The following is a 27,947-nucleotide window of genomic DNA, read 5'->3' as shown; positions in this document are numbered from 1 at the left end:
ATTATATAAAGTAAGTTTGAGATTTAATTCAGTGGTTTTAAAGGGAGCATCAAGTATACAAATATTCCATATTCCATCTTGTTCATATTTGTTAAATATTGAAGCCAAAACTCAACATTTCCATAATCAGGGAAAATAGCATATTATCACTAAAAGATACCCCCAAAAAAATCCAGATTTTCTACAGGGAAAAATCTTAACATTCATCTTAGTGTTTTGCTAATGTGCATATTTACTGCATGTGAAGTTTAAGCAAAGATATAAATTCTGATCGAAATTTTTTCTAAGTTATGACATTTGTTTGAGTCAGCTTTCCGGTAATTTGCATCAACAGGAAGGGAGGGGGCAAATCTGTGATACTTTATACTCAGACTGAGTAGTAAAACTTTAGTCCTGGAGAAACTATCAGGACACATCTGTCCCTGCTCCAGCCCACCTGAAATAAATGGCTAAATTACATCCTTAGTTTGTCAGCAAGTTCTGAATTTTATTCAGAGATGTTAAGGCAGCAACATCTAAAACTTGCAGGACACCACTTAATGAGGACTGCATTTTGAAATCTGTACTCAGGAGCAGGGCTGGGTGAAAAAAAAAAAAAAAACATTTTTGATCGATTCCTTTACATTTTTGCAAAATCGATGTCTAGCGAATCAGATCAATTCATTTTATAGTGACACGCATGACGTTCACATTTAAATGAGCAGGACAGATGCACTCAAGATTACTTCAAGCCAGACAGCTGCTAATATACCCAATAGTTTGACTGAAGACATAAACAAATGGGGGCTGACCAGCAAACACCCTGTAGTTGATACAGACAACGCTGCAAATATGGTTTGTGCAGTGAAGATAATGCAGCTCATGCATGTCTGCTGTGTCACGTCTGCTTGCACGTGTGAGGCTTCATTTTTTCACTTTTTACAAACAAGTTTGCACTTTTGAGACAGTTTTTCTCACACCTCATGTTTAAACTGCCTGATTTACAAGTTTGCACTTTGTGTTCAATGTGACAGGAAAAAACGAAATACATCAGTATTATTAAAACCTGGCTGAACCCCTTTCATTATTGTAAATCAGATCGAAACGAAATTAATCGATTTAGAACTGTATGAATCAAAATCTAATCTGTTTAGGACTTTGGCGAAAATACCCAACCCTATTCAAGAGCACCTGGAAAAAGAAATAGAAAATTAAGCTTTCCCACAACCTGCCTGGATAGATTTCTGGTCAAAGATCTATTCTATACTACAGATGCACCAATCCATTTTTTTACGATCCGATCTTATACCGATACCTGGGCTGATATCCAATACTGATCTGATTCAACTGTTCAATGAATTAACTATATCTCCTGCCATGTGAATAAAGGGTTTAGTCTAGACAAAAACATTATTTAAATAAAAGGAACAAATAAACACAGATATAAATGCTTTATACATGTACTTTATATTACTTACTAACAAATAAGCAACAAAAAGAAAAAAATAACAGCTCCATGTAAAGTGCATTGGATTGGATATCTGATATCAATTCACCGATACCTGATCCAGCTTTGTCAATATCGGAGCCAATATCAGACCCAGGTATTGGATCTGTGCATCTCCATTTTTATACTTTAGTTAATACTATGGTGAAGTGAAACTGATAATATTATTCATATAATAACTCCATAATTTTAATAAATTATAATAAAAAATAGAGGTTAAGCTAATCATCTGATTAAGACTTGAAGAAATAGCAATAATTCTACAGGCTACACACTAATTTAAACCCTCAATAACCCAAATGATGCTGTGAAATTATGTCAGACCTATGAGTGTGTGGCACAATGACAGATGCATACATGCATTGGCCAGAAAAAGAATTGGGCATGCATATAACAGTGTATGACATCATTGTTGCTGTCATTTTCAAAGTGTGGAAAATGCGTGTTTGGCTAAAACAGGGGTCTCAAACTCAAATCCTCACAGTGTCCTGTGTACTGCTACTTTTAGAGGTGTCCTGTGCCCTAAACAACTTAATCAAAATAGTAAAACCACCAAAGTCAAGTTTGTTGAATCAGAGACACGTGTAAAAGTTGAAGGATCTTGGCACTAAAACATTTGGGTTTGAGACCTCTGGTCAAGAGGCAGGCCGATGACGCAAGCGTCTCAGAAGGATGACAAACAAAACCACATCAGGAAGTAGAAGGATGATGGGGAGGCTTTTTAGTGAGCTATCACATGGGCACACTTATTGACTGATGAAACTGGATGTGTTTCTTATCTAATGGACACATTGCAAATGTATACTTTTTTTGTTGGCCTTTTTTAATATCAAGATTAGCAGAGTATAGACAGTTTTGTGCACATTTTTTTTTTAAGAAAATGCAGAACTGACTTAATATGGATATATTTTTTTAACATAATCTGTTTCCTTATCCCAACCAAAAGTTCTGCCAGCTTTGGAGCAGGTTATTATAAACAACCTTTAAAAGATATATTAAAAAAGTGGTCTCTCAGTCGAATCCTCCAGAGCTGCTGTCCTGCAACTTTTAGCTCTGCCCCCTGCCATACACAGCTGAAACTGCAGTCAAGCTCTGCTAATGAGCTCATATGGGATCAGGTCAGGTGTGTTACAGGAGAAATGTGTCTTAAAGTGGCAGGAGACCAGTCCTAGAAAGCATTAGTATGAAATACAATCTTAGACCAAAAGAAGGAGGAGTTCATCAATGTGTTCAAAAATCCACACCCAAAACATTTCTCAAGTCACAACTACAGAGGCGTAGACAGAACATTTTTAGAAGAATGGCCAAATAACCAATGTACACTGAGGGGTGGCCCAAAGAGGATAGGCACCAGAACCTCACAGTCAATCTACGTTGTTCCAACAGGAAAATTAAGAAGCAAAACATCCGTATTTTCTAAATAAAGACATATACTTTCCTACAATATAACATATATGCGCATATATTTCAACATCCGTAATTTCTAGATGAAAGGTATAGTGTATAAAACTCTTTCAGTTTTGAGTTTTGGGCATAAATCTTTTACATTGTCATTACTTACCTAATTGTATCAATAAACATTCTGTATAAAATTGATATCCAAAGGCACTAATATCTACATAAATTGATTATTTGATAAGTTTTTATTAAAATTGTTATTTATCTGGGCATGCAGTGGTTAGGGCCGACTCGGGTTCGAATCCGACCTGTGGTCCTTTGCTGCATGTCTCTCCCCCTCTCTCATACCCCCTTTCCTGTCAGCCTACTGTTGAAAAAAACGAGGCACTACTACCGCAAAAACTCAACAAAAAAACAAAATGTATCTATAATTCCACTGAAAACTCCTAGATGACATATCATTTTCTCTTTACCTCATATAACACATAATCTAGTTCTAAAAAAGAGTATGAATTATTTACTTATGTTTGATGTTAGCATATTAATGTGTATAATTAACCACAAAAGATTTAATTTTTTGAATATTCCACTTGAGTGTTAATGTTGCCACCATCTGTATTAGAGGGAAAAAATGGTAGGGGTGGCCAATGATTGGCTAAGGGTGGCCACGGCCACCCCTGGCCGGCCCCCTATCTAGCTCCGCCCCTGCACAACTAAATTATCCACTTTGAAAACTTCACGTTAACAAGAATAAAAATGCATGAAGTTCATTAAAAAAAATTGAGACATGCATTAAACCAGAAGGACGACAACCGACTATATTCCTGACTTTAGTGGAAAAGTGATATATTTTTTCAGTAACCATTATTAGTTTCTGCTTTTAACTTTTAAATGGTTCAATTGCGTTAGACCGAAAATGTTGCATTGTAATCAAATTTATAACAACGTTCAAAGAAAACTGGAAAATACAACAAACACGGTCAGAGGGAGAAGTTCCAAACTTTGAAATAGGACACATCACAAACAATAAGGGCTGCGTCGCTGCACAAGAACAAGCCTTCAGTGTACAAACGAGTTTGGCGAGTTGGCTTTCTCTTCCTGTCTGTTTTATGTCACAGTTTATAGTTTAAATTCACTACCTTACTCATATGACAAACAACAGTAAATGTGATGTCGATAAACAGCAGGAAGAAACAGAGCAAGAAAAAAGAATAACACTTGAGCAGACGCTGTTTCTGCAGTTAAATAGCATTTCTCGCGCTGCAGGTGCCCCATCACGCTGGTAATGTCAACTTCCCCACCAACAAGTCGCCACAAACTTACCTTTCCCTTCAGGTCCAGGATGAATATCGCTGAAGCGGACATCTTGATGTAGAAAAAAATTAATAAAGCACAAGAACCAGAGGGTGTGATGTGTGGGTCTACTGTTGGATATGGATATAAATGGGAGAAGAAGTCGCTCCCATCCTCCTCCTCCTCCTCTGGTCTCTCAGCAGCGCGCTGTTCTGTCTGCGCGTTTCTCTGCTGCGCTGCTTTTCCGGAGCGTCAAACTCACTGTGTTTACGGAAGTAGGATTTCCGGCTGTGAAATAGCCTCAATCGATCTCGGTTCATCATCGGCATGAATTTTTTTATTTTTATTTACTTATTTTACTTTAAAAAAGGTTGGAGAGTATTTAAGTCCGTTTTAACTGAATGTTGTGTTGATTAAAAAGGTACAAACCTGGTTACCTTCTGGTGCGCCTCAGATTTAGGCAGAAATGCAAAGATTTAACACTCACAGGACAAGCAGTGAATTAATAGAAAATTATAAAAAATAATACTAATAAAAAGGTAAATGTTTTTTGGGAAATTACTTGGAAATATGAGTGGGATTTTAGGATTAAAGCAATAAGTAAAATCCTCTCAAAATGCTGCAAAGGAGATTTGATCATGATAGAGGCAAGGCCAAAAGTCTTATCTAGAACCTTTTTCCTTTAAGAAATAAAATAAACTGAATTATCTTAAAATATTTATGATGATAAGTTTTCATTTCAATATTATTTATGCTTTTAACTCTTTTATGGGCACATGTTTCTTTATATAAATTATTTATCTACTGTGTAAGGAAATGATTGAACCAGGCTCATGATCCTACAATGAATGATCTAGCCCAGGGGTCTTCAACGTTTTCCAGGCCAAGGACCCCCAAACTGATTGTGAGTTGGAGCGGGGACCCCCTAATTATATATATTGTATGAAATTGTGTTATATCAAACTGGTCCTATAGTCACTCTATTACAGATGCTGTCATATAACGAAAGTAATTTCTCCCTGGGATTATTAAAGTGTTTCTGATTCTGATTCCTTGCTGATGGGACAGGTGTTGTGAATGAAACGGTGCCAGCGTGAAAGAGCTCCTGTGTGTCTCTAAATGTGTGCATTGATGACTCCATTTCTCTCTTTACTACAGTGTGTTGAATTCATATTAATGTGTATTGAAAGACTTTCAATTAGGTCTAAAAAATTGCAGGGGGGAATTAAATAAAAAAAGTCTAATCAACCAAAACTTTCACGACCCCCATGCAGTACCTCTGCGGACCTCTTAGGGGTCGCTGACCCCCTGATGAAAACCTCTGATCTAGCCTATAGACAAAAAGACATTTAAGTTTGATTTAATACAATATATCTTTAAATTACAGACTGTGTTCTTGTTTTTTGCTCCCTAAAAATGTTTGTTAAAAAAATTAGCAAATACTGTGCTATAATATTATTGTATGGAATATCTATCTATTTTCTGCTTGGATCCCGTAGGCCTAATGAAAAGGGCGTGACCTGCCAGAGAGAATTATTTAGGGTTTTATTTAGAAGACATGAATGTTCTGCTTCCGGTTTTGGTGTGAACTTGACCTGCTTCCGGATGCAGCCTCGCCTGACAGCTCCACGCAGACCTGTCAGGCTGCTCTCATCAGCCGCGTGGCCTCACAGGATCAGAAACGCTGAAGGGCTCGACCCAGCGCGCAGTGCCAAGCTTAGTTAATGTTGTTTATGTCAGAGTCGAGGAGTTTTAAGAAGAAGGTGAATGTAACTGGAGTTGGTCTTTGATAAAGCAAATAAATTCAAAATATATCTCCTACAATTCAAACCCGACTGGATCTACATATAAGATTGTCTCGTAGTTTTTTTATATATATATTTCTTACAGGTAAATGTGAAATTTTACTGAAGTTTCTCAGATACAGAATTTTTGCTAATTATCACAATAAGCCTTAAGCTCTTATTTAATAATAAATAAAAAGCTATTATAGTGAATTCAGTGACCAATTAAAATACTTTAAATGGGTCCATGAAACAAACTGAGTATATAACATTTCTTAATTTAAGAAAAAAAAAAAGGTGAAATATACAGTATAACGAGTTTTTATCACAATATCTTTGTCCAATGTATTCCCTCGCTGCTATACATTTTGGCTGGTAGCTATGAAAAACCCAAAATGATGTTTCTTGCAAAGTGTCTGTTGGATCAAAGCCATGTTTTTGATACAGAAATGCCAGGTTATGGTTAATTCTTAGGTCTTTAATTCTTAATATTTTATAAATTCATCCAATTGATTTATAGAATATATTTGGGCTTTTTTTTTTTTATATATATAAAAGAAAAAGATTAATGTAAGAACATTATGCAAAAAATGCTTGTATCCCATGCAGGTTTACTGAAAATGGCTAGAATCTAAAAGTTGCAGGACTAAAAATACAATGAGAATTAAAATGGTGTTAAGCAATATGTTAAATATATATTTAAACAAAAGTATATAATGTTAAACTAAACTAACCTTTGGGGGATTGTTTAATTCAAATTTTTATATCTATTTACACACAGTACAGACTTATTTTGTGCGTAAAAAAAAAAAAAATCAAATTTATTTTATAACTTTAGGAGGTCCCAAGCTATACAATTTGATCTAGTGTAACTACATATTTGATGTAACAAATAGATCTTTTCACCTGAAAGGGATGACATTTGCTCAGTAGAAGTAAAGGGTGGAAATATGGGCTGTTTAACATTGACGTTTCTTTTTTAAAAATTATTATTTTATCACACTATTTAAGAATAAACAGATGTTAAAACTCTCACCCTTAACGCCTGCTTAAAGGGAAGAAGAAACATGGATTGGCCACAGCTTTCACCAGGTAAGCATTACTGATAAATTGAACGGATACTAAGTTGTCCCCCTCTTTAAAATTTATAATTTTTCATAACGCCATCAACTTCTCCAGTTAAGATTCCCTCTCTCTATTACAGTGACAGACATCAATGTGAGACTAGATCATCATAATCTTCATTTAAAAACCACATTATTCACCTGCTCAAAACTGATTTCTTCCACTTTATACATTTCTCCAAAATCCATCCTCTCTTAACCTCAATGACCCTTAAACCATTGCTTCTTGCCATTCTCCTCCAGTCTTAATTATTGCAATGTCCTCACTCCTGTAAAGGATATGAAAGAGCTGCAAGACATCCAGAAGTGTGCTGCAAGAATCCTTGTGAAAGTTCACAGAATGGAACATTTCGCCTCAATTCTCCAAAAACATCAGTGGCTCCCCATTCCCTGCTGGATTCATTATAGAATTGCCCCTTAACACCGACCACAGAATTCATAGCAATGCTCTTGAATACTTGAAGGCCCTACTCACACACCACTTGTCTATTCATTCACTCTGCTCACACAATAACAACCTCCTCCAAAATTGTACTTCTTTGCAGCCAGTGAGTGACTTGGCCTACTCTTCATCAGGCCTTTGCCTTTGAAACACTCCCCAACCACCTGAGAGGTCCACTTTTCCTCGTTATTACTGATTTTTTTTATTTCTTTTTTGCTTTTTTTTATCTTTATCTTGAAGCTCTTTAAGAAATGTTAAATACAGTGTTTTTTATGAAGTTTTTTTAATATGAAAATCACACAAAGAGTACTAGTTTGACAAAAAATGCAGGGATCCAATGAGAATTTCAAATTTAAAGCTAAAAAAGTGTTGTGCCATGTGCTATAATCATGATTGTGGACATTGAGAACCAGTGTCCATGTTTCATCTAGACATGATGACCGGAGAAGAGGTAGCTTTGGCTCATAAACAGCTGACAAACAGCAGACAAACAGCAGATCCCCCCTTTCAGCCAACTGCCTCCACAGAAACTCCCACAGAGGTGTGAATTTCCACCCCCCTCTTGTTAAGGACAATGAAAACCACACAACACACAGGATTTCACTCTTTTTCTCATGAGGCTGCCTGAGGGTCCACATCGGAAGAGACAACCGCCATGTAGATCTAGCCAAAAGGCCTAGATCTCCAGAATGATCAAGGATAAGTCATGAAGGTTGACTTTTCAAAACCAAACTGCTGCAAAACAGACTTTTTGCAACACATTTCTCTTGAGTTTTAGAACCTACAGGGCCAGACTGGTTGAGAAAGTCTCCTAAGGATCCTTTGGTGTGGGTCACGTGGACAAGATAACCCCCACCTTGCTGTGAGCCTGCCTGCTAAGCTGCTGCTGGATGAAAACTCAAGCTTTCCAAATGGATATGGACAAAAGGTTTGCAGGTCTGGCACAATTAGGGACAGAACAAACAATATGTCTTTTTATCATTTTGACCATTTCATGTGTTTACTGATGGGTAAAGACAATGCTAACAGGATGGACTGCATGCAATACTATGCTACAGTAATATGTTTTGAGCTGTTGTTGAAGCTTGGACAAGCTTTATTTCACTAAGGGTTTAAAGACTGATATAACATTAGTGTTCATGTGTTCCTCGTATGCTCATTACATTAGATTACCAAGAATGACCAAGAGTCATTTAATGGAATCCTCATGTCTATTCGCTGCTAGCTATTTCAAAGAGGGTAAATAATCATTTCGCTAAAGGTTACTGGTTCCTGATTAGGCAAATCATTTAATAAAACATTATTTGGCCAAATAATGTTTATTCACCTCATGGATTTGCATTGTGAATTGGTCTGAAAACATTCCAATTGCTCTAAATTAGTGAAACGCTAATTTGATCATATCCCAAATTCTTGCAGATAAACACAAATCCATCTTAAACTGTAATATGGTTTCCAACCATGTTTCCTCTTCCTCTTTGTACAGTACATAGTAGTTTAATTTAGTTGATTTTCACAAGTTTTAGTTAAGAGTTATAAACTGAAATATGTTTGACTTGGAGCTGATTTTGTTAATAAACTCTTATATTTTTAATAGAAGTTGTGGTGAATTTATTCCACGTATGTGCAGAATTAACTGTTTGACAATGATTAGTGCTCAAATCACTCTTTCATTTAGTGTAGTAACACACAGCTCGCAGGGCGTGTGTTCATAAACAATATATAAAAGCCTGAATAATATCTGATTAAAAAATATATATTTACCACCCCTACCATGGAGGGCAATGAACATCTTAAAGTATCAGAAAATATGAATTCCCAGCTGGCTGAAATTGAATTTAACAGTTATTTACAACATAAATATGGCATCCAACCTGGATGGGCTTGAATATAAATTCACAAAAAAAGCAACACCTTAACCCAGCTAGTAAAATGTTTAAATTCACCAAATCACAGAGCACCTCCGATCATACCAGGCAGACAGAACGATCCTAAAAGACGACATATTATGTCCTAATTAAAAAAAATTGACAATGAATGACTGATAAAGTTGGTGATGTCTGTCATTTTGGAGAGGATCGCTAAGTTTGGTAGGGGTATATTCAAGAAGATTTATGATCAATGCCTTTATACGAACAGCAGAAAACATACAGTGTTAAACCTCAGCAGGAAATAAAGAAAAAAAAATCTATTTTCATTATTCAAAAAAAAAAGAAACAGGCAGAGCAAATGATGCATTAATAGGACAGTTCTATTATTCCTTATTTTATTATCCTAAAGACTTTTGAGAAAATATTTTGTCTTCTGATGAGGCAAAATGGTTAGTTGTTAAAAGGTATTCCAATTTGCCATAAAACCTACAAAGCACATTGCAAAATGGCAAAAAAAAAAAAAATCCTGAAGGAGCAAACAAATGATGTGTGTTGGCATGTGTGTTATGCATTAAGACATGATCCAAAGCATAATGATTGTTTTTTGTGACCTTCACAAGAATGTCACTGTTTACAAATCCCATAATTGGACTGAATTAAAGCAGTTCTGTAAGAAAGAGTTTGGCAAAATTGCTTTAGACAAATGTGAAGGAGTCATTAGTAGTTATTGCATCTTTGATGCTATTGTATGTTTGATGCCCATTGTGGCTTCCAAAGATGCTTCAAGAAATTATAAGATTGAGTAGAGTGTTTAATACTAGAAGGCCTGTAAAAACTTTTACTCTAAGCACATTTTTCACTTTTAATAAAAACAAATAACAAAAACTGCTTCTTAAATTCAACCAGGCTATCCTTGTTTATTATAAAAATTGATTTTATGAAACTAAACATGTAAGCATGTCCACAGAAGCAGAATTGGACAAATGCATAGGGGAAAAAATCAGATAAAAACTTATATAACTACAACTTTTCTTTAGGTGTTTCTGAAACCTTTGAACTGATATTTACCCTGCCGTTCATCACAAAATATAGAAACTTTTTATCTAAAGAAATAATGTTTTACTCTTGAAATAAAGATAATTAACTTTCAGCATATTATTATAGAATATATTTCAAATAAAATTTAGTCTAAAACAGAAACAATGTATGAGATACTAAGATACAGAGGCAAAATATATAACAGGTGTAAATATAAAGTCGAACCAAACAAATAATAGTAACAAAAGAGATCATTCGTGGTTGTGGGTAGGTAATTGTATAGAGTTTTCGTTCTTCAGTAACACAAAAGAAGCAAAATAATTTACTTAAAAAACCTCACATTTAAATCCCAATGAAATATTTTATAAGAGTTAAGGAAGCAACCAAAACATGAACAATTTGAACCATTTTCAGAAAACCATTTGTAACAAACTGAATAGGCTTAAAGAATAGTAGATATTTGTAAATAATTTAATATGGACCTGTGACATCTAGAATGTTCTGATATCAGCTAAGAAATAAATTAATGGAAAAAAAACTTTTTCATTTACTGCTGCATAACTCACTTTTACTGCCGCATAAATGTCAGAAAACCAGGAGACTTTTCTGGTTATTGGTTTTAATGGACATGGCTACATACTATTAGCTATACAAACTAATAACATTCAATACATTCAGATTCACAAATAGTTCACAAATACATAATAACCAGTACTGTATGTGCTGCTGATTTAATGAGAAGGAAAGTATTTAAAGCACATATAATCAGTTCTTTTACTGCATGTTTAACTGGATGGTATCCATAATGGATTTAAAGATCAAGGTTTGTCAAAAACAGCATACTTTTAATGAAGTAATTTTGACTTTGTGCTAGCATCAATGGATTTTACCCACTTGTTATATTTTAAATCTGACTCCTGAGTGCAAATAAAATGGAGCCCAGTTCTGTGCATCACTTAGAAAACTAAACAGCCTTGTGGATGTGTTGACCTTATATTAGAAATATTGCATCAGTGGATAAGTATTTTCTTTTTTAATCTTTCAAGATAAGCACTTCTTTCTTGCTAGTTTTGACTTTTACACAATAAAATGATCTTTAAAACTAAATAAAACTGTCAGCTGTAAAAAATTTAGTGGGCCCTCAGAGCTCAGATTTAGAACTTCCCTAACTATGAGGATGGTGTAATTATTAATTCTAATGTGATGCCATTAAACACAGTATGTATCTTCTTTGAAAAACTTTAAATCAGACCCACTCATAAGACAACTGAAAATGGAGCAGCGATGGATGCTGGGAGTTCTGGTCCAACCACCAAACTGCAAGTGTCCAGAGACTCTTAAGTGATGCTAAATTCAATCTCGTCCAGCTCTTCTTCTGTATCTTCCTCCATATCCTCAGCTGCCCTCTCTGCCCGGGCTCTCTCACTAGCTGGGATGTAGTTGTCTTCAATAAAGCCGTCGTCATCCTCCTCCCTCACAGGAGGGAGGCAGTGAGGGTCTATTCGTCCCCTGCGCATATCAAACTCCACCTCTAGGCCTGACGAGAGAAATAAAGCAAGCAGCAATTAGTTAATGGACTGAAGGTTCACTAAATCACACCCTCATTAACCACACTGGTCATGTTGATATAAAACATTAAGGTTTTTCCGAGCTTACTGGGGATATAGTGATATTTTTCTCTTTCAAAATAACTCTTAGTTTAGATAGCTTCAAGTCCTTAAAAGAAATATAAATACTTTAAAAATCTGAAGTCGTAACTAAAACTCCTTCTCCCAAGTCTTGCACCTCGGCTCATTATCCCTAAGCCTATAGACTTTTATTCAAGATAGGATTCTTAGTGAGCGTTATGGGGGTGTTGCCGACCATCACACTGTCTCCATCTTCAGGCTCCATCGTCTTTCAACAGGCAGGTGGATGATGTAGCAGCCGACGTCCTCCATTTACTTCCTGTCCCCTCAATTCATGACAGCTACCGTCCAATTAACAGTTGTAATACTGGTCAGTAATTATTTAGTGATCATTACAGGTCCCTCGGATGGTCTTTACATTTTTTGCTATAGGTAACCTTTAAAAGACCTCATATTTTATTCTATAGAACCCAGATGTGTCTGTTTACACTATAGAATACTTCCAGGAAGCAGATGACTCAGAAAATGCAATGACACTGCATATGCTGAGGTATATTAATCTTTTATTAGCCAGAATCAGGCAGGAAAAATAATTAGCAGCAAGATATGACCAAAATATAAAATTGATACAACCCTTGCATCCAAACCTCAAAATCCCTTTTCATTTTGTTTCAGCTGGCCTGTAGTTGTTAGGGAGGGAGGGATGCTAGAATTAGTTCCTAAAACTATGAATACCCCAGGAAGTCTTAGAAAAGAGGAAGCTGCTAGGTATATTTTCAGAACTTGCAAAAAGCCAAATCATTCTCACTTTCTGTCTTTATGAAGAGGAATGGTTTCTTATCAGCAGAACCGAGACACCACCTTATTTTCAGATAACTGTGAGGTAAGTCAAAAAATAATCCAAGGTCAACCCTGGGCCACCCTAAATATTTCCTGTACTTACCTTTGTCCCCTGGCCAGACATCTTCTTCTTAATGAACTAACTTCCTTAATAGATATTTAATTCAAAGCGGAGTAAATTTCATATCTGCTAGACTCTGCTTTCCCCTCGTGTCTGTTTCATTTTATAGTCTGTATAAATCTGTCATGAACTTCTGTCTCTTTCCTAAAACCTTTATCAATTGTTCATTCCTATTACAGAAACACCAAGGGTCACAATTTGTTACATTCTCACATTAACAAAATCATAGTTTTTGTCACAGATATTTTGTCAGCACAATTTTAAATCAAAATCATTGCACAATCTTTATCTCAGTGAGAAAAGAAGCAAAGGCCTCTTCTCTACTTGTCACTTCTTTTTTTTTTTTCTTTACTCAGATTTAGGATTTCTTTAATTATGAGGATTGCTTCAATAATTTTTTGTGGGGAAACACATTTAGGCCGTGATGAACTCCATATAATCAGTTTTGCTTGACAATAGTTAAATTATTAATTTCTTTAGAACCGGTAGGATGGAGCTTAATTCTGTAAGCACTAATGTTCTTACACAACTTTTTAATTTACTGTTGGAAGCTAGCTACACTTGGCCACAAATAACACTAACAGATCTAATTTCCTAAAACTGAATAATTTACTGAATTTATTTACTTAGAATCTAATGTAGTTTATCACAGAATTGTTGATAGTTGTGAAATAGAAGAAAACATGTATTGTAACAAACTTTCTTTAATTAAATAAGCTTTTTCAGATAAAAGCATTTGGAAATTAAGATCCCAGTCTTTGGAGAAATAGAGGAGAGGGATAAAATCTATTTGTTTGAGGTCTAGTTTAAAGTTTCTCATTCTTTTATTCTGGATTATTATGTTATCTTAAGGAAATAATCAGGATTTTGAACCTGCCTAGGGTGCCTTTAATAATGCTATTTATACTCCATTTGTATTAAAGTAACACTGTGATTCCCCAACCAGGGGGTAAAATAAAATAGGGGTGGGATCTGTTTTGCTTTGTGTAGAACCTATTGAGAAATCCAAAAAGAAACAACATAAAAGTACGTTTTTTCTCATATATTTGAGTTCACCTTCAGCTTTGATACACATCACAACTAAGAAGAGGAAGAGACTGAATCTAAAGAACAGCCTGGTATCAGCTGCTTTTCTCACTGAGCTATCAGAGCTCATCAAAGCAGCTCAGGTGTTTTGATGAAAACAAAATAAAACTAATTAAGTCAGTTTGACCATAATTTTTGTTCTGTATTGTTTTCCCAGTTCAAGAAGTTTTTCAAGAGTTCTAGTTTTATAAATACAGGTTTATAATATCATATTATGTTGTATTTATTTTGAGTCCTTACTTCCAGGCAACATATTTGTGTTTTGTTTTTGTTTTTTATTTGAGGTGGAAATCATAAAATGCCTAAGAATTAAATCCTCAAATGAAAAGATTAATTAAAATTGTTTTTATTTTATAAGCAGTTATTGTACATTTCAATTTTGCACAATCATCGATACTGGACTGAAAGGGGTACTCATGGTAAGACAAAATGAACAAAGGGGTACACAATTCAAAAAAAGTTGGGACACACTGGACTAACAGACTGATCATGGCACATTGATGCAGTAATTAGCTTCCACCTCAGTGAAACACAAACTTCCTGACTGACAGGAATCAACAGATAAGGCTGCTGACTCCTGTCAATACTTTCAGCACACAAACTATCAACATTGGGAACCCCAGAGAGGTTTGCTCTCCCAACTGCAGTTCTACACCAAGGGTTCTCCTAAAGAGATCCATTAATACAACTCATCAGTTAACCTTCAGACAGGAGGTTGATCAGATGGTGTTCTGGTGTGACAAAGATGACCTGGAGCTTAACATACTAAAAACTGTGAAGATGATTGTGAACTCTAGGAGGGCTCCCCCCACTTTGCCCCATCACCACACTCAGCATGCGCTGCGTAAGCTGTGAAAAGGATCAGGATTTTAGGAACTACTATATCTCAGGACCTAAAGTGAGAGCCAACACTGCGGCATTCATACTTCATGCTCCAGCTCAGGAAGCTCAGCCTGCCTAAGAAGCTGCTGATCCTCTTCTTCCCAGCTGCTGGATCTCTGCATCTCATTCTGACACAGCTTGTTTCAACATTTCCTGTCTGGTTGGCACTACAGAGCTTTGTAGGCCAAAACCAACAGATTCAGAACAGTTTCTTCACACAAGTCAAAATTGTGACCGACTCACAGTGTCAGACACAACTCCTTTGAATGAACCCAGTGGCTCTGTCCCTATTAAACCAACACTTATTTACTCCTGCATCATTGCACCCACTTCATTGCGCAATTGTACAGAAGCCCTGAAATGCAGGTGAAAAAAAAAAAAAAAAAACAGTACAAGAAAATTATGTTCTACCACTATGAGCACTGAAGTAATTTCACATCATACAAATATCCAGGCTCCACTATGTATTTAATTCTATGTTGCTTATAGATATAAAAGGTCAATATGATAACCACACACCTTTGCCAACAAATACAAAGGTTTTGTATCTTCATTATATCTTCTTTTACTTGTCAGAAATCCAGTTTAGACAGCAGGACAATAATTCTTGGAAACCAGACCCCTGCTTTTTTCCTGATTCCTTTCAGGGCAGGAGAAAAAAAGAAAGAAAATAAAACGTAGAACCTTTCTTATCCAGATTTTTTTGGTCACTTGCCTTTCAGGGCTTCCATACTATTGTCTTAAAAAGTCAATTTTATTGATTTTGTTTGTTTGATCCCTATTTTGTTTCATATTTTGTTTTTGTTGGTTTACCGGTAATATTGTTATTTTTTATAAGTAAGCACCTAATAAGCACTGTTGAATCTAGAGTCAGATCCCTTGTATTTGTGTACACAAAAAAGCTGACTGTGATTGCAATTCACACAAAAGAGGGCACAATTTGACCAATGTGCTTTACATGGACATATATGGACAGAAATATTTTTCAAATGGGCCTTAGTGTTAAAAAAAAGAATTCACAAACAGATTCTTATTATTTTTAGCATTAACCTGTAATCAAATTATTTAGAAATAATAACTTAAAATATTTAACTCTGTATGCATGCAGTATGCTCAGGGGGGACCCTGAGGCAACACCACGCCAGAGACGTAAAAGTGTCCTATAAACTGCGTGTTTATAGGACACTTTTATATCTATATATATATCTAGATTAATCTCAGTGCTACCTCCAAAATTTAAAAGAAACTTTTAATACTTTTTTAATGTTTGCAAAATCAGACATAATTCTGTTTTCTTACTTATGATTTTGACAAAGTTAAAAATACTTTATTTGCTTATTTACGACTTTGCTTTTGCTACAAAAAATAGAGTGTCTCACTTACAATTATAGATGTCCCACTTTAACAATATAGTTTCTCCAAAAAAATCGGAAACACACGTTGCCTCAATAAACTTTGCCTCGATGCTGGTCATGTATACCATAGAAATGTCTAGGATGTGTTCTTTTCATGGTAGTTCACCTCGTAGGTAGTTTGTAAGATGGGTCACCTAGAAAACAAGCTGCCAGCAGATCAGCCATGTTGATGATGGGCTGGCAGCTTGTGGCTACAGTATCCACTGAGCGAGAAGATTGTTTAGCTTGGCTAACAGAGCTGTACTTATAGTTGCATCCATGTCAGCACTTCACGTTCAATGTGGTAATTTCACGGTACACCTACACAGGTAGGAAGAGTGATTACTTTTTGCCCCAGATATACATCCCCGTTAAAATATGAAGGTGAAAGTGATCATTAGTATAGACCCAGCTCCCAAACCAACTGTGAGAATAGATCAACAGCAATATTTTTTTTATTGCCCGATAAGAGTCTGCCGTTAACTGCCCACCATTCATTGACTTAAAAATGCAAATAAGGAATTATATTTATATTAAATGCCTTCACTTCTGTTTCCAAAATTTGGAGTAATGAAACATTCCTGAAGGAGTCACTATTCTTATAGTTGTTAAAGTGAAATGTAACCATAATCAGGTAGTTTTGACAATATTTTAAACATTACCACAATCTGTGACTGCCTATTTTCTTTTATTTTTGCTGTATTTTTGTTGTGCTGTTCATTGCTGTAGTATATTGCATTTTGTATACTGTGTAAGTTATTTTGCTGTATGGTCCTTCTTAAGGGATAGAAAAACAAACTTTTAACATAGTTCTAAATGTTATAGATGTGACATGGTAAAGATCAGCAAACAAATACCATTTCCTAATGAATGTAGGTGTATATACAGTGCAAAACAGGTCAGAGAGGAAATATAGGGCTGCATTTTACATTGTTTTCATTATATTACCCTCCTCCAACTGTCCAAAAATTCTACCCGCTTCAAATTATTCTTTACATGAAAACAATCAATAATTTATTGCCAGACTTGTAGTTCATTACCAACCTGATTGGTCAGAATGGCTGACAGTATCCAGTTCCCTAAGGCGTGTGTGCCTGTAGCTGGCCAGGTAACGTCGGATCACCTGACATTTGGCAAGAAGAGCCAGGAGAAGAGAGACAGAGATGGCTGTCACCAGTACCCCAATCAACAATTCCCAGTTGTGTTGGGGATATTTTGGTAAAGGTCTTACTGTGGTGCCTGTAAGATAGCATCACAGAAAATCACATACTGTGTTCACTTAATGTGATTTAAAATCACACTGCCCATTACTTATGGGTGTGTTTCAGCTCTTAAAAAGTAATTGTAATAGATTTAGAATTGAGACACTTGTTTCATATTGTGATATGTTTCAAGTCCTAATGATGATGTTACACAAGAGAAAATGGTGTTAAATAAGGCATAGAATCAGGCAACTCCAGCGCTGGTGGTCAGCTAAGTAACAGGAGGAAAACCTAGGAAAAATTTGACATTGGACTTAAGGTGATCATCTATGTTATTCTACCTATGAATGTTAATTATGGTTTGTTAAACACTGGCAATAAAGTGTAAATATAAAATACTCAAGACACAGCTGCAGAAGTAGAGCTGATGTGACAAACGTTTCAGTAGTGACAGAGTATTAAAGATTAAATAATAAAATAATTAGAATAATCAAAAACCATGATCGTGGCCAAGCAAACAAAAGAGAACCAAAGGTGCTAAGAATTGAAATACTTTTTGGACTGTAACTTCTACATCATTTAAAAAATGAGGAGAGGGTCATAATTGTAAAAAAAATACACAATGTTGTTTCTGCGTGGTTGAGAGCAACTTTTATCTGGTGGGGTGGGTGGAATCTAAGATTGAAATATGGCACTTATTACTCTCTCAGCTATACTTTTTGTATAATTTACTGACTGAAAGTAGCAATCCATGTATTTCATAAGCCTTTGGTTCTGGTTAACTCTTAAGACTCATCATAGCGTTTATGCCAGGTGATTTGATTACCATTTAAGCACAGTAGTGCAACAAAAATTTTGCAATGTTGCTTTTATGAAGTTCAGTTTGGTGCAAAATAAATAAATAAATAAATAAAAAATAAATAAATAAATAAATAAATAAATAAGCATAATTTACAGTAAAAAAACTTTTCTATCTGATGGAAACATAAAGTACATTTCTTGGTAGACAGCTAGGGTGACTTTGGCCTTGGTAAAAGTTCACCAGTGCTTGTATATAACAGAGACTACTCTGATCCTTCAGGAACTTTGATTCTGTTCCTCTCCACTCATCATCCATCAGAATGACTGGCTAAGTATCAGGCTATAATGTTGCCATGTAATAATTTATTTACATTTATATATTTTTCATGCCTTTTTTGGAATTGTCAAATTTAAAGTTATAACTAGAGTTGGGTAGTAATTCGTTATATTTACTCACATTTAATAGAGAAATAATTGGAAAATAAAATGTACTTTTTGGAGTAGGTTTACTGTGCCGTACTTTTAGTTTCGCTTAAGCAATATTCTTTTAAAGTATAAAAAAAGTCCTAAAATCTCTGACTACTCTGTCATCTGTAACTTATTTGAACTACCGGTATTCCAAAATCAGGTAAACATACAGGTTAACAGTAGATATTATCAGTGGAAGTTCTTCACCCTGCCTTAGCATATATACAGTTCTCATTGTAAGGATTGGTTTTCCAAGTTTTATTTTGGGAAAATGGTAAAAGTATTTCTTCTACATGGATTTGTTCTTGTATATTCATGACATTTATTTGTATTCTTTAGGCATTTGAGTCTTTAAAATGCCAGAACTTGCACATAAAGTCTGTTTTCCAGCATCCTTTACAATCATTAAATCTGATGTTATTATCCAACAGTTACTCAAAACTCAAGTAGCCCTTTTACCGAATACTGTTTTACGGTCCGGTTACTTGTAATTTCTTGGATGACTAATTTTTACTTCTCCTTGAGCAAAAAATAATGTTAAAGTGTTGCTACTCTTTCTTGAGTACAATTTCTACCCAGCTCTGATTACAGCTGTTATGTTTGGTAAAGTTTTTCTTTATTAACGGGAGGGATTTCTTTAAAATAATAATAATATTTTATTTATAAATGTATTTTTATAATTAATGATTGATATGTAAGAGTAAGTTGCAGCAGTATGAATGTCTGGTGCTTTCTTGCTTTTATTAAAAGCGGTTCTGTGTTAAATCCTTAAGGTGACACAATAAAATGATATTAGGTTAAAGGAAAATGTTCCTCTTACCGTTATTTGTTAGTCGTGGTATGGATGTTTCGTTTACTGATGATGCCATTTGCTGATTATGTCTTTATTTATAACAGGTTTTGGATTTGGATGAAATCTCCCACTGCGGCAATATATTCCAGATAGGTCACTTTGTATTTTGCAACATCCACAGGAAACTCAGGTTCATGCTTTTCATTATTTTCCTCAGCTGTTTCGTGCTACAGTGCGCCCAGTAGGTAAAAGGTGAAAATGATGCCTCAAAAAATGTGCAGAGCATACAACTCTCCAGGTGAGGGAGGTAGCTGGTTGGTTTTCCTTCACCAGAACAGAGCTGCACCTTCAGAGCTCCACTAGATGGCAAAGTTGAGTGACTGGGGACCCACTGGTGCCGACAGATAGGTGGGGGAGAGCTTAAATATACACCAGACTCCCCCTGAAGCACCAAACCAGGTCCTGCAGAAAGAGGAGAGTATAAAATACTTTTTGCAAAAAAACCTTAAAAATGCTTCATCAGAATCAATACAATAACATCATCTCAATATGTCGCTCAGTGCATTAAAGTAAAATGTCATCATAAAAAGAGGCTGATTTATTAAAAAGTCATTATTAAGAATTAACTCTCAGGAGTCCATCTGCAGCAGGAAAAGTGTGTCGCAAACAGAAAGTCCCACATTCCTCAAAGGTGTGGCAGCAACACAGAGAAATACCCAAATGAGTATGTGTAGATCTGAGTGCATGTTTAACTGCTCCCTACAATACAGAAGCTGCAGGCTGTTGGAATATCAAAGGGCAATTAAAAGGAAGCCTGCATGCATTATTTATTTTGCAACAACAAAAAAGAAAGCTGTTCACATTTATTTATTGAAGCAGAACCGACAGGAAATGTACTCAAATCTAGAACAACTGCAGCCTTTGGCACCCTGTCTTAGTCTGGTTTGTGTAGCACAAAACCTGGAAATGGAAACACTTTAAGCATTTCCCTGTCTGGCACAGCTGAGAAAACTTTGTAGATTTGATAAAGTGTGATGTTAGGTTTACAGAAAATACTCAATATTAACAAGGATTGTTTGAAACGAGTGCCTGGACTTAGTTATTTTGCTCTTTTTGCATGTAGTACGCTGACTTTGTGATGACATCATTTTGGTTGTTGGTTTTCTAAATGCAAATATAAACTTGTTGTCAACAGTAGATCTTTATGTGAAGATATTTACATGTTTCCCTGACATTTGCATCCATGAACCTGCAGGAAAAGTTCTCCTGTATCCAAAGTATAAATATATGTTCAAAACATCCAGTTTGAAAGGAATATAATCACTACGTTACTTTAATGATCTCAGTCAACATATACATTTGAAAATAAAAGACAGATTAAACAAGCTGTTAAGAAAACCGCCAAGCTATGTTTCTTTGCACACAAAAAAATTCTAAATGCATCTGTTTTCTACACTGAGGTATCAAATCAAGCAGATTCTGGTTTCATTAGCATTACTAAAAAAAATTTCTATTAAAATGTTAATAAAGGGGAAAATGTTAATAAAGGGGGCCAGGAAATAACCAATGTACACTTAGAGGTGGCCAAAAGTGGATAGACGCCAGAACCTCAGGGTCAATCTATACTGTTACAACAGAAAAATTACAAAGCACAACATCCATATTTTCTAAATAAAGACTAACCACACTATCCTTCAGCCTTTTCTAACAAATAGACTTAAATATTTAAACATCCGTGCTTTCTAGATAGTGGATAAAAAATTTTCAGGTTTGAGTTCTGGGGCGAACATCTTTTCCATTTCCGTTGCTTACGTACTTTTATCAATAATCATCCTGTATAAAACTGATATTTACAAGTACAAATATCTACATAAATTGATTATTTAATACGTTTTTATCAAAATAGTTATTTATTCATGATCTCACCAAAGACTCCTAGATGATAAGCAGAGACATATAATTTTCTCTTTACCACATATACGCAAAATCTAGTTCTGAAAAGTGCATGAAATCTGTACTCATCATCTTTAACGTTAGTATATTGAGGTGCATCATTAACCACCGTGTTTTTGTTTTCAAGTAATTGTTAATATATGAAAATTTTAAATGTTTAGAATTTTCTACTTCAGAGTATTACTGCTGCCACCATCTGTATTAGAGGGAAAAAGTGGTAGGGGTGGCCACAGGGGTGGCCAATGATTGCCTAAGGGTGGCTTTGTCCACCCCTGGCCCCCCATCTAGCTCCATCCCTGATGATAGAATGAATGGGATAGTTTTGAGCAGATTTTTTATTGGGACTTTTTAAAGATCCTAAAATTTAAATGAATTTCCTTTGTTCTCCAAGAACTTTTCTTTAATCTGTTATGATTTTAGGGAATTGTCACACAAGTTCCCGATACTATGAAACTTTGTTATTTTCTTCTTGATTGAACTGGTTTTTACTCCAACACGATCTTATTTACCTCTCTGCCCACAAATTTGACTCTCTGATGTTAGTCATTTTATAACTAATTTGGTTCTACTTTATGTTTGGGTCATTGTCCATCTGAAGGAAGCACATTTTGCCCAAGTTTCAACTTCCTGGCTGATGTGTAAAGATGTTGCTTTAATATTTAAACTTAGTGCTCCTTTGTGACAAAGCCATTTTGTTACATGATGCTGTGATCTCCATTCTTAACAACCTGGATGGTGTCCTAAGGGTTGTATTCTCTCCCTTTTCTTTTCCAAGTGTGATGGTGGTTTTGTTTTCTAATTTTTAGTGACATTAAACTTCAGGACGGTGATCTGGCCTTTCAGCCCATACTGTACCAGCACTTGTTTTACTATGGAGGACATCCTCTTAGCAGTTTTAACGTGTATATTCAGAGGGTTTTACTGTAAGTTTTGATTCTGGGAATTTAATTTGTAATTTTTTTGATAAAAAAAATTATCATCTCTTGGACAAAGAGCACTTCTTCTTCAGAATGGTGCCCAGGGTATCATAGAATTTATATTAGGTTTACAAAGCCTCATCACTTGAGCTTTCTAAAATTGGAAATGGGGAAAAAAAAAAGAAAATTCTTCATATAAATGTCTTACTTCAAAGAAATTAACAAAACAATCTCTAAAAAAAACCTTTTGTCATTATTTTGTAATTTAGAAAGTGGAAGAAATCCTTGCTGAGCAAAAAAAAAACAAAACAAGGAAAAACTGTGTTTACATTCAACGTATGAAAGATGATTTGATCTTTTTTTATACTTTATTTGTAAATGTATAGTTTAACTGTTTGTAAGTTTAAGGTTGCAATGCTGGCTGCAATGATGCTCCATTCATATTGGAGTTATATTTTTACTCCACCTAGCAGTTTCAGCCGTATCTGTTCTGTATATTTGCAGTGATCCTAAAAGCATGTTAGTTTTATGCCTTGCTTAATTTGACCCACTGCTCGGTGCACATACTGTATCTAAACATGTGGGGCTGGAAAGAATTATATACGCAATACCCAAAATCAAAGCCATACAGTGATGGTCTGAAGTACCTGTATAGTGCTGTCTAGCACTGTATTTACAATGTTTATATGGTCAAGTGAGCCAATATTTTGCCATGCATGTGTGATATTTTAGCATACGTATGTTTATGTTCTTTCCATAGGTTTTTTATTTTAGGGTTATCTTTATGCTGAACAGTTCCCTCAAAGAGCAAATCTTTGAAAACGAAGAAGTTCCCAGAATAGCCTGAATGTTCTGAATCAGCTGATGAAATGCTTCATCTCAAATTGTGGCTCAGAAGTCTAAAAACGATGCAATTGTTCAATTTTACTCGCCTGCTGCCCAATTGCTGATCTATACTCTTAAACATTCTGCATACTGCTGTCTCTTCATGCTATGTTAATTTGTTATGTTTCCTTCTTTTTACTATGTTCTTTAAGGGTATTTTTACAACAGCATAGTTTATTTTTTTTTTTTTTTTTTGGAGAAATTTATCATGTTCTTATTTTTTTTTCCTTTCCTGGTTCCTCCATCTTAAGTTTATGACTTGACTAATGACCAATGTGCCTCTTAGTTTCTTATGGATATTTTAAGGTTTCAGCATGTCTTGCTAATTTTGTTGACCCTGGGGTGATTTTTCTTAGCGAGGGGGGACTGGCAGCTCAACTCCAGCCATTAGGTCTTTTCCCCTTCATCTTGTCCTGCCATTCTCTTCAGCACTGTTTGCTGTAAACAAGCCAACAGGGCTGCCTTTATCTCTTCCTGTTCTGTCTTCACATAAGCAAAGCAGAAAAAAAATATGCACATCAGGCAGAGCAGGACGTAGACCTGCAGGAGACAGAAGTATGCATTTCATGTGTGGGCGGTTTTGCTGTGCACCTCGGGTGTTCTTCAGTATGTGACTGCATGAGAATCAATGCAAAGTTGCAGGAAAAAAGCTTACAAGCCCACCCTTGTTATCTTAAATGTAGTGGTCTAAAACTATATTAACTGTAGAATACAATGAACAAAAAACAAAAGATAACAGGGTTGGTTCTGTTTTTTCATGAATGTATGAGTAAAGATCTGGATATGTATATTTTTCTACAATCATCCATACAAAAATGTGTTAAAGAAGGAAACAGTTTAGGTTGCTCTGTGTGATGTTGCCATAAATCATGGTCTAGATGTCTGTTTGTAGAGAGTAACATAGAAAAAGGGTAAGAAGTGTAATATATGGTTTATTTCGCTGAGTTAAATAAAGCCTTTATATTATGCACATGAAGTGTAACAAACTATTAAATAAATATTGAATATTATCACTTATTAAGTAGCTAAATTGCCTGTGTTGCACAAGTTTCCTGAGACTTTAAGAAAATGTTTGTTTTGTGTAGTAAATGCAAACCCTTGGCAACTATGTATCCAGTTTTTGTCAATAGTAACTATAAATGTTTTTAAGTTTCAGAGCTTCAGTCCTACAGTTGATGAAAACCCTACAGTAAAAATAAACATTCTTTTGGTCCCAGTCCTCCACCTAGTCCTACACTAAGGCTTTCTCTTAAATGTTAAAAAAGAGTCAACTATTATGTTTGACTTACAGTTAAAGATAATATTTGGTCATAGAATCTATTAAGCGCTGAGAATTCTTTCTTCTCATAATCATTCATGTGTGGGTGTCTGTTTCTGTGTGTGTGGGGGGGGTTGGTTGTGGTTGGCACATGTTGCATATGTGTAATGATTGTGTTAATTTTAGGTCAGAGTATCAGAGCCAGTTTCTCACCTGGAGGTGCAGAGTTGTTAAAACAAATGGTAAAAGGCCTGCAGGAAACAGCACCCAAAGCAGCAAAGAACAGGTGGATCTTGCTGCAGAGCCCTAAGCAAACGTTAACAGAGACTTTATTGATATGTGTGATTATCTAACTCAGTCCAGCATTAAGGTTCTTAAAAAATCTGTTTTGATATTTACTTTTTAACACTCGAGTCATTTTAGATTCCATATATGGACTCATGTAAACACAAATAATATAAATACAAATAAAATACATACTTCTCAACCTGCAGCACAATTCCAAATTGAAACTTTGCAAACCTTTATGGTATGGATGCCACAAAATTCTGTAAATGTATTCTTTTTCACGCGTTTGTACATTCAGTAAAATGGAAGGAATTGATCTAACGACGGTCAGCTGTTGCTGGTGCAGAATTACATTATGAATAATTATTTTCCACATGCTGGTAAGTATAAGTACATAAATAAGATAAGAGCATTTTATAAAAGCATATCTAAACAAAGAAAATAAACAATAATCATATGTGGGGATGCATCAAACAGGCTTTTCCTAAACAACACAGATTCCCTGTTTTCTTTGCAGTCTGACTTGACAATTCCAGTTTTGGCAACACTGAGGAAAAGTAGAGAGAGAATAAATTGCTGCAGGTTCCTTAACAGAGGTTTGATAACAACCTAAGAAAAGCATGATTATCTAAATGCATCAGAACATAAGTCCCTGACCATTTTTAAACTAAGAAAAAAAAATGTTTGATGTCATTTATTTTGAAAAAAGAGATTAATTCTTAGGTTTGATTATTGAATGCATATGATAAATCTAAAAAAAGTTCTAATATTTGGCACTGTTATAATGATAAGGTCAAGGGAAGATTGATTCTGACCTCAAGCATACTAACTAGTGCATGTCAATATACTGTATTTATTTTTGTGTTGGTTAGATGAAAGAGAGTTACAGGTTTCACTAAACTGCCCAAACTGTTGACACCAGCCAAGCAAATTCTTGACATTGAAAGACAAAATTGACAAAAAAATTATATTAGACTGTCTGTAACTGATCAATCTTCCTAAATGCAGATCTAAAACTGTCCTGTTGTAGTTATCCAGCTTTTACTGATAACTCTCTGACATATTCCCATAGTGACTTTTGAAATACACCAAAGCAAGCTGACGTTTGTTACAGCAAACCAACTACATGGTCAGGGTGCAACAACTTTAGCTATGAATCAATAATATGTTTGATTAGAGAGAAAAAAAACACACATTGATAGCATAACTAGACTAAAGATCTTTACTAACAAGACGTTAGTATAGATGTTTTTAACATAAAAACCAGGCCTGCTTTTTATTCTGTCAGGCCCTTTAAAGAGGGTATATATACCTCTTAGCTTAATTTCCTTTGAATATTTCTAAACTGTGTAATTCTAGCCAAATATAAGGCTTGCTACATGGTTTTTCAGAAATTTTGTGCATAATTTGGTTATATTTGCATTCAGTAGACCAACATTTATCTACCTTAAATACAACTAAAAATGTCTTTTCTAAAAGCCCAGCTCTTTATATAAAGTCTCACCTGGTCGCCTGTTTATCAGAATCCAGGCGGCATCAGATTACACCGGCTCACCGTCTTCCCACACTTTTTAAGTCAGCCTTAACATTTTCTTCTGCATTTGCCTGTGACATGGAGAAGTGCTGTGCAAAGGTTGTTGGAGGTGTGCTGTGCAGCTCATTCCCAGAACAACATGTTAATGAGTAACTTTGGTAACTAAGGTGTGCTTCCACTCCCGCCTCCTCCTGCCCTTCTCTGTCCAATAGCAGATTAGACCTGGTTAGAGGCAGGAGTGCCAAACCAGGAAGAAGTCAACATGTAGTGAAAGCAGTATATGATTCTTAATATTATAACGGCCTGTTTTTACAATTAGGTGAAACAGTAACTAGTCTTTTTTTTCTTGCAGATGTTTTCTGTAAGAATCTAAAGAATCGTGTTTGTATTTGCTTTATTTATCATTTATCTCCTATTTTGGGTGTGTCTGGTAGAAGTTCTCCCCTTCAGATGACAGACCTTACATTGTTGATCCGAAATATAAACCTTTTCTCCCCTGTTGTTTGGCTGAGATAGGAAATGTGACTGGATACTTGAGGCGACAAGATGTTTTGTTTAATGTCAGATCCCCACATTGAACAGGGAGAAAAGGCCTCTGACGCCCTGAAAGGAAAAGAGATGACCATGGAACAATAGTGCCACATCCTGAACTTCCTGTATCTTTAAGTTTAACTCTCATACTAATCCATCTTATTCCCTTCCTTGTTTATGTTCCAAGACATGCTTTAGTTGGATGTCTTGAGGGAAATATCAGGGACAAAGATGGGTAGGGATAAAAAAGATTATACCTTAACGCCATCTGAATGCTGTGGAAGTTTAACAAACCAGAAAAGCTGGGAGCTCTTTATTATCTCATTACAGTATGTGCTGCTTTATAGATTTTATTCAGATTACTTCTATTGCAGAAGCTGTACAAAAATGACTGGTACAGACCGACTGCAGAGGGAAAATGTTGCTTCTTTGATGACAAAGCATTTGACTTGCAGTTTTTGAGTACAAAATAAAGCCAAAAACTTTGACATTAAACATTAAATAGGGTCAAGACCTTCTACATACTTTAACGACAAACTATTATGGTTAAAATAGAGTAAATTACATGTGGATGGGGCAAAGTTCAGTAACTGATTGAGACCTTAACATATTCTTTTTGTATTAGTGACTTTTGTGAAGTAACTACAATCAGTTTTAATTGCAAATGCCAATAAAACAGAAGTGTTCTGGAAATGACTAAATTCTTATAAAATCTATTGTGAATACACTCTTTACAGTTAAGAAGTGGTACAATAAAAAATGTTTGCTTAAAAAAAAAAAAGAATAATACTAAACGTATTAATTTGGTAGAAGAGAGAGGGATAATTTGATATTAGCCCTACAGTTTTAGGTGGTATGGTCTTTTAAGATTAAATTGAGTGTTTCAGTGTAGTTGTAGATAATGTGCTTCCCTATAATAAAGACCACAGC

At 35.2% G+C, this 27,947-nt stretch overlaps 2 protein-coding genes across 4 annotated transcripts in view; both read right to left on the bottom strand.

Moving 5' to 3' along the window:
* LOC107095186 (AP-1 complex subunit mu-1-like) overlaps positions 1-4,375 on the bottom strand; it is a 37,175-nt gene extending 32,800 nt beyond the window's left edge. Inside the window, exon 1 of the mRNA XM_015391174.1 lies at positions 4,208-4,375. Within this exon, the coding sequence (XP_015246660.1) occupies positions 4,208-4,249 (42 nt within the window). The 5' untranslated portion in view covers positions 4,250-4,375. The remainder of the gene's footprint in view (positions 1-4,207) is intronic.
* A 4,937-nt stretch (positions 4,376-9,312) lies between these two features.
* LOC107095192 (chromosome unknown open reading frame, human C1orf210) lies at positions 9,313-26,602 on the bottom strand. Of its 3 annotated transcripts, XM_015391185.1 has the most exons (6): positions 26,457-26,602; positions 24,878-24,970; positions 19,679-20,113; positions 17,619-17,626; positions 17,432-17,510; positions 9,313-11,973 (listed from the first exon to the last, which is right to left on the bottom strand). In XM_015391185.1, the coding sequence occupies exons 3-6, from the start codon at positions 19,725-19,727 to the stop codon at positions 11,774-11,776; spliced, it is 336 nt and encodes a 111-aa protein (XP_015246671.1). In that variant the 5' UTR covers positions 19,728-20,113; positions 24,878-24,970; positions 26,457-26,602; the 3' UTR covers positions 9,313-11,773. The 3 variants fall into 3 exon arrangements, with proteins under 3 accessions (XP_015246671.1, XP_015246669.1, XP_015246670.1); XM_015391183.1 differs by having other exon boundaries at positions 17,432-17,626; XM_015391184.1 differs by lacking the exon at positions 24,878-24,970 and having other exon boundaries at positions 17,432-17,626.
* Between the last annotated feature and the right edge of the window lie 1,345 nt (positions 26,603-27,947).

This window comes from Cyprinodon variegatus, unplaced genomic scaffold (assembly GCF_000732505.1).
Source record: "Cyprinodon variegatus isolate N-32 unplaced genomic scaffold, C_variegatus-1.0 Scaffold528, whole genome shotgun sequence".
Lineage (NCBI taxonomy): Eukaryota > Metazoa > Chordata > Actinopteri > Cyprinodontiformes > Cyprinodontidae > Cyprinodon > Cyprinodon variegatus.
The sequence above is the reverse complement of the archived record's forward strand: the minus strand, read 5'-3'. Positions and strand labels throughout refer to the sequence as shown.

What these genes read in the sequence shown, in the direction of transcription:
- LOC107095192 (XM_015391183.1), bottom strand. Translation starts at nt 19,727, where the DNA reads ATGGCATCATCAGTAAACGAAACATCCATACCACGACTAACAAATAAC. An exon ending in ACCACGACTAACAAATAACG is followed by an intron (nt 17,627 to 19,678) that starts GTAAGAGGAACA and finishes GCTATCTTACAG; the next exon opens with GCACCACAGTAAGACCTTTA. An exon ending in CAGCCATTCTGACCAATCAG is followed by an intron (nt 11,974 to 17,431) that starts GTTGGTAATGAA and finishes TTCTCTCGTCAG; the next exon opens with GCCTAGAGGTGGAGTTTGAT.